Genomic DNA, 7,382 nt, shown 5'->3' on the forward strand with positions numbered 1-7,382 from the left:
CCCATTATCCTGCGCAGCCATAGGACCTAATAGTACCTTTTTATGTATTGAGTTAGCATAAGTCTACACACAGGGCCATTCATAGTTCATTACCCACAGCTCTCTTGGAGTTCATTGTCATGTGTTAGCTGCTCCGGGCCACCCTGTGAGGAAGTGAGAGTTTCTCAGCTCTGCCCCAGGAGAAGTGGGGGTGTGTGTCGGGGGTGGGGTGGATGCTGATGGGGAAAGGAGATTGCAAGCCTGGCCCTGAGCCCTTCTGCTTGCTGTGTCTCTGCAGCTTGTCCCAGAACAGCATCACCGATGTGGGTGCCTGCAAGCTCGCTGAGGCCCTGCCCTCCTTGGCTGCGTCCCTCCTCAGGCTCAGGTGAGTGGGTTCTGCCAGGGTCGGGCACCGAGCCAGTGGGCTGGGGGAGAGCACAGAGTTCCCTTTGTGCCAGCTGCAGAGTTGCACGCTGGGGCCCTGGGAGCATTCACTACAGGTTGTTCTGCTGCATCAGTCTTGCACAATTTCAAGGGGTGGGAGGTTGTCTTAAAATCTAGTAGGAATACAATTTCCTGGCGCTGGGCAATGCCTCGTTCTTCATCTGGAAAGTAGGTACCATTCCAGTGGCCTGTGGAAAGCACTCGGTGCAACGAATGCCTGGTCCTGGTGCACAATAAATATTAGTCCTCTTCCCCCAGGGAATGGTGGGATTGAGCTTTTTCTAAGTCCAGGGGTAGTGATTTCTAGAAGGCTGACCACCTTCCAGCAGCCCTGGCTGGCTTCTGCCACTTACACACGCACCAGTCAGTGCCTACACTGCCATCTTCTGGTAGGCCTTGGCATAGCACCTCTTTTAGTACCAGGGGCTGAGGGAACTGAGCTTAGATGGGAGCCCTGGCCATTCAGCTCAGCGTTGCCAGCTCTCTCCTCTTTTACCAGGCTGCGGGGGAACTTCCCTCTTCTTCTCTAACCCTCATCACCTACCAAGGACAGCCAGAGTCAGATTCCCCAGGGAGATGGCATCTGGTTCATTTAGTTATCTATGTATCCATTCTTTATCCTTCCATTCTGGGCCACCACGTGTAGCTGTTTAGGCTGTGTATTCTGCACAACTCTCGAAGATCGGCATCTTCGAGAGTTGTGCAGGGCGTCTTGTGTTCTCTGACATCAGCCGTGGGACAGAACCTGTGCTAGGAACTAGATACAACTACAGACAAAACAGATGTGGTTCTTGCTTGCTTTTTTTTTTTCTTCTTCATAATAAGTAAGCATATGCATAAATAAAATATTTCAAAATAGTGATTCATGCTCAGAAGGAGACTAACAAGGGCCCAGGGGGTAGAATAGGGAGTATGAACTCACGGGAGAGGTCAGGGGACCTCTGAAGAGTTGACCCTTCCCCGTCTATGGGAAGCTATAGGGGGAAAGCATTCCAGGAAGAAGGAGCAGCAGATACAAAGGCCCTGAGGTGGGAAAGAGGTTAGGTCTTTGAGGGCTAGAAGGGCCTCTGTGGCTGACTACAGTGGGTGAGGGACAGAGAGTGGCAGATGATGGGGGAGAGGTAAGTGAAGGCCAGATTGTGCTGAGAGGCCCTCGTAGGTCGGGGATGGGGTGAAGTTTTTCTTCTGTGAATGATGAAGTGGGTGGAGTGTATGGAGGTGACACCTGACCTGATTGACTCTTTAGGAAACCTCATATTTCATGGAGTCTAAGATGCTGTCCTTGTAAGATATTATTAAGAGGACAAAATGCTGCTAATTATACTATGACACTCCATGGATTATTAGACAGATCCTGATCTCAGTGTTATTTAAAGACGAACACGTGCATCTCAGCATTAATGAAATAGAGGGAGAATCCTCTGCCTGGGGTGGGGAGGGGCCTCCTGAGTTCTAAGACCCACCCCAGGAAGAGATTACAAAGCCCCCTCCTGGTGCCTGCCCTGGTACTAGCCAACTTGTGACATCAGGGGATGCTGGAGTGTAGCCCAAATCCACTTTGCTGCAGTGTAGACCTGCTGCTTTCACATGCAGCCCTGCAGTCTAGCCCTGAGGCTGTCATGGCAAAGTCATAGCCTTGAAATGAGAACTGTGGCAGCACCTGGCTCATTGAAAGCATGCTCAGTGATGAGTGTACAGCTTCAGTTAGCATCAGCAACACCCGTTGAGCTATTTTCAACACTGCAAATGGTGGTTGTGAATATACCACAGAAACCCGAGCCGGCTCGTGATTGGGCTTTTCTCTCTTCTTTATCACATTTAACTCCCATAAAACTGCCCGGGGTAGTAATAACCATAGTTAACATTTAGTATTAACTAAACATTCTACGTGTTTTATCAGCATTAACTCATTTGCGCCTTCTCAGAATTACTCTATCATGCTCATTTTATGGAGGAGCAAACTGAGTCACAGAGGAGTTAAGTAACTCACCAAAGGTCACATAGACCACGCGAGGCAGAACTGGGATTTGAACTCAGGAAGGTTCAGCCAGGAAGCTTCCTCCTCTTAGTCCTGTTGCTTCCTTGGACTCACTGTGTGACCACGGAGAAGCAGCCTCAACTCTCTGGGCCTAAGTTTGCTTCTCTCTAAACTGGGGCAGTGATCCCAGCAGGGCGTGGATTCCCCTGGGTCCTGAGCTCCTTCTCCCCAGCCCCCACCCTGACTTTTGTTTCCGGCAGCTTGTACAATAACTGCATCTGTGACGTGGGAGCGGAGAGCCTGGCACACGTGCTTCCAGACATGGTGTCCCTGCGGGTCCTGGAGTGAGTGTGGGAGCCTGCTCAGTGGGTGGCAGTGGCCCGGGACTTGGGGTTGCCGGGGTCTCTCTCCAGCATCACGGGAAGGAATGGGTGAGGTCTGGTTGTCAAGAACGTGGTGGTGGCCATGGTCTGGGCCTGGATGGTTGAGGGCCAGACCCCACAATGGGTTTCTCTCCCCAGTGTCCAGTACAACAAGTTCACGGCCGCCGGGGCCCAGCAGCTCGCAGCCAGCCTGAGAAAGTGCCCTCACGTGAAGACACTGGCGTAAGTCTCCGCAGCCCCGGTGGGCGGTTCCCTGAGCCCTGATCCTCACGGATGCATGACCTTGGGTGAGCGGTCACCTCACCCTCCGACATCAATTTCTTTGTCTGTAAAATGGGGGTGATGATGGTATAGGCCCCCAAGCAGTTTGGTGAGGTTTAAATTAGTCAAGATGTATAAAGCACTTAGAACAGTGTCTGTTACACAGAGTGCTGAATGTGTTAGGTTGAACAACATGAAATCGCTTATATAAGCCATTTTGACCTACAAAATTGGCAATTTCATGTGGCTCAAACTCATCGTGTTACCATGAAGTCTAATGCCCAATACTAGTACTTTATACTCTTTCAAAGCACTTTCATTTACATAATCACTCATTATCTTCTAAAAGGGACTTTACAGATGAGACGATAAGGTACAGAGAGTTTAACCAACCTTTTGGAGGTCACACAGCAAGTCAGCAGCAGAACCAAGTCTAAAGAAGGGTCTTAGGGTTCCTAGGCCTCTGCTGTCTCCGTGACCCCATACTGTCTGGTCCTGCCATGTCCCAGTCTGGGTGGGAGGAGAGATTTGGGGGCAGCTTCTGTCGGGGCTCCAGCCACAATCTCTCCTGTAACCTGGCCTCTGTGCCCCGTGTCCCCATCACAGGATGTGTTCGCCCACCATTCCGTTTGGTGTCCAGGAACACCTACAGCAGCTGGACTCCCGGATCAGCCTGAGATGATCCTGGCTGTGCCTGAGATAAGGTAACTGGTGTGGGCTTGGGAGGAGAGAGCCGCAGGGGCCGCCAGGCTCAGTGTCCTGGAAAGGCGGAATCCATAAAAGTGGGCAGGGCAACAGGTGGGATCTGGGTGACCACCCTTGGACCGTGCACGATCTAGGGCCATGCCCTGTCTCCGTAGGGCTCGGTGGAGGTGTCCTAAAGGCTTTGTGGCTTGGGCCCTGAGGACTCTCCCTGTGGTCAGACTTGGAGACTGGGGCAAAGACAGGGCAGGTGGGCTGTCCACATCCCACAGCCTCTTGGGGACTTCCAAGGCATCTGTGCTGCTGTTTCAGCTCGTTGTCCTCATAGGAACTTGCTCTATGAGTTTATTACCTCTTACTGTGCAGATGACTGTCCCCCTGCCTCCCTGCTCCCCGACCTGCAAGGTCCCCCTTCAAACCCTCTGCCCCCTTCTCCATTCCCGCCATCCCTTCTATCCCTGATCTTGACAACACTCTCTCCAAGTGTCCAGCTGCCCGCTCCTAGAGCTTTCTGACCTACCCACGCTCCCGACCTCCCACAGGACATTCTCGGACGCTGACCACGCTGGACCTTGAACTGGTCATTTGTGGACACAGCTCCTCTCAGGTCACATCCTGTGAGCCTCGGCATCCTGGCACCCAGCCACGCCTGCTGCGGAGAGGACCTAGGCCCAGCTCCAGGCTCCTTTGGGACTCAGGTCGATGCCAGCCCTGCTCAGCTGCTGCGTTCCTGGCAGACGGATGGGCGCCTGGTGGCAGCTGCAGTCGACCCAGGAGCCCTGATGCATTTTCCTCAGGACACTCCACATAGCCGTGGCCAGGCCAGAGAAGAGATGAGGGACTGAGGTGGCCACATCTCTGCCTCTCCAGGTCCCTGCCAGCCCGGGAAGAGAGCACTTCTCCAGGCTGCTGCCCCGCTGAAGATACTGGCGGGGAACCCCCACCTGTTCATTCTCAAGCTGGAACAGGCTGGGACTCTGTGGCAGCTGATCTGTGTCCATAGGACTCACTGTTTTGCACTAACTTTGTTTGCCAAGGCCAAAGCTGCGCTTGGCCAGATGCGCTGGACCTTAGCAGGAAACAGCTGACAGTACACTAATGGAGGAGGAGAGGGAGATGAGCCAGGACCGCATCTGCCTTTTTGCCTTCACTTCCTGTGTTTCTTCACTACATTATAAATGGCTCGTTTAATCGCCCAGGCAGGTCCAGTGTTTGAATTTATAGCACGATTACTGTTTGGGGATACCCACTCTTCTGGTGATCTAATGCATCACAAAGCACCCCAAAATGCAGAGGCTTAACACACACATTTATTCTGCTCACACACCCATCTTTTAGGCCGTGCTTGGTGGGGACAGCTTGTCTCACTTCACTCTGTCAGCTGGGGTCATCTGAAGGCTCATTCACTTGATGCTGACTGGCGGCCGGGGGCCTCAGTTTTTCTAAGGACCTGTCAGAGGGAGACCTCTCCATGTGGGTTAGTTTGGGCTTCCTCACAGCATGGTGGCTGGGTTTCAGGGTGGTTACCCCAAAAGGAAGAGAGCGATGGGGGACAGAGAGAGGGAAAGAACAGAGAGGAGTGGTATCTTTTTTGTCACCCAGACTTAGAAGTCACACAGCATCGCATCTGTCATATTCTTTGTCCAGTTTGACAGGGGCCATCATTCCTCCCTGTCCCCACCCCCACATGTACACACAGAGGCAGAGTCCGCCTCGGCTCAAATCCTATCTTTCTTTCTCTTTCTTTCTTTCTTTTCTTCCTTCCTTCCCTCCATCTCTCCTTCCCTCCCTCCCTCCCTTCCTTCCTTTTCTCTAACTACATACTTATGCTTTCATTTTCCTTTCTTTCTTACACAAAAGATAGCACAGCATATACTCTCTGTGTATTTTGCTTTTTATTTTCTTTAACAAGTAAAATCACTTCATAGAGATCCTCTTTATCTTTAAAAAATGGCTGCATGGTCCTCCACTGCGTGGATAGTTCATAGTTTTTTTAATATGTCTCCCAATGGAAAGACATCTTGGTTGTTTCCAATATTTTACTATTATAAGCAGTGCTGCAGTGGACGGCTGTGTGTATATGCTGTTTCACATTTTCAGGGTTAAATCCCAGAAAAGAGATTGCTAGGTCAATCAAAGAGTAAGCACCAATTTTGTTAGATATTATCAAATGCCCCTCTGTAGGGGTTGCACCATTTTGTACTCCTACTAGTGACATATGAGAATGTGTTTTTTTCCCCATCTTACTTTTTCCCTAAGTTCTGTCAGACTTCTGAACTTTTGTCAGTCTCATAGGTGACATGGTATCAGTGTAGTTGCAATTTGTATTTCCCTTATGAGTGAAGATGAACATATTTTCATATTTATGGGCCATTTATATATATTTCTCTATGAACTCTCTGTTCATGTCTTTTGTCTATTTTTCTATTTTTTATTCTCCTTGATTTTTAAGAGCTCTTTATATATAGGGAAGATTTCTGTATCTCTTGATCCCAGTTTTCTCCATCCACCCTGCCCTGTAACCTTATCTAGTTCTAACCTTATCTAGTTCATATCATTTCTTACTTGGATTAGAACAATTACCTTCTAAAACTGATTTCCAGGCCTGCACTGTTGGCCTTCTCTAATTTATTCTTTACACTGTCACCAGAATGATCTTAAAATGTAAATCTCATCACAGCTTCGCCTCCATTGAATGGCTTCCCCGCCCATCCCCCCTCCAACCTTGGCACCCACTGAACCGTCAGCCATGTAGGGTCTGTTGAGATGACAAAATGATGCCAGAGGCTATAATTACTCATAGTAATGATTTTAAATGAGAGCTACCATTTATTAAATGAGTTGATATATGTAAAGCACTTATCGCAATGCAAGGGCATAATAAGTGCTCAATAAATATTAGCAATGATTATTACTTTGTGTCAGACACCATGCTAAGCCCCTCCTACTCAAGAGGCACCAGAGCCTCATGTCAGCAGCATAGACTAGAGCTAAACCACTTGGGCACAATGCCCACCTCACCACTTATGCAAATTATTTCTCTGTGCCTCAGTCTCCCTACATGTAAAATAGGCACAGTCACCGTACTGTCATCATTATGGAGTTACGGTTGAGTGAGTGAGCTCATGCAGAGAATAGCTCAATCCATGTTAGTTGTCCTTGTTGAATATGTGTTTCACTCATTTCTGCCTGGAATTTTCTTCCCAGCTCTTCATGTGACCAATTTTCTCATCCTTCAGGACCCAGTTGAAAGGATAGCCCTGCGGGGTGTACCAGGCCACTGTTAAACACAGACACCTCTCCCACCCCGGCCCCCTCACTCTCCAACCTCGTCACTGAGTTCATCTTTCTCACACTTATTTGTTGTGTTGTCTGCTCTTGTCCTAGGGTATGAGCACCAGGAGCACAGGTAACTTGTCTTCTTTGTCCACTGCTGTGCCCTCTGCTCCCAGCAAGGTGCCAGCACATAGTAAGTGCCCAATAAACGTTCGCGGAATGAACGGATAGCCTCACCACAACTTTGCTTTCTTCATTCCACAAAGATGCACTGAGCACACAGGGATGAATAAGACGCTCTGATAAGTCTTGTATTTTAGTAAAATGTTTAGTCTCCAGGCACGGATGTCGGGTATGGG

The 7,382-nt window shown here is 49.6% G+C and overlaps 1 protein-coding gene across 2 annotated transcripts in view; it reads left to right on the forward strand.

Moving 5' to 3' along the window:
• The window catches only part of CIITA (class II major histocompatibility complex transactivator), a 35,015-nt gene extending 30,072 nt beyond the window's left edge, over positions 1–4,943 (forward strand). For both annotated transcript variants that reach the window (XM_025046115.1, XM_025046116.1), the window contains exons 16-20: positions 278–364; positions 2,662–2,745; positions 2,923–3,006; positions 3,652–3,749; positions 4,290–4,943. In XM_025046115.1, the coding sequence (XP_024901883.1) occupies positions 278–364; positions 2,662–2,745; positions 2,923–3,006; positions 3,652–3,727 (331 nt within the window). In that variant the 3' untranslated portion in view covers positions 3,728–3,749; positions 4,290–4,943. The remainder of the gene's footprint in view (positions 1–277; positions 365–2,661; positions 2,746–2,922; positions 3,007–3,651; positions 3,750–4,289) is intronic.
• Positions 4,944–7,382: the final 2,439 nt, after the last annotated feature.

Source organism: Pteropus alecto, unplaced genomic scaffold (assembly GCF_000325575.1).
Source record: "Pteropus alecto unplaced genomic scaffold, ASM32557v1 scaffold34, whole genome shotgun sequence".
NCBI lineage: Eukaryota > Metazoa > Chordata > Mammalia > Chiroptera > Pteropodidae > Pteropus > Pteropus alecto.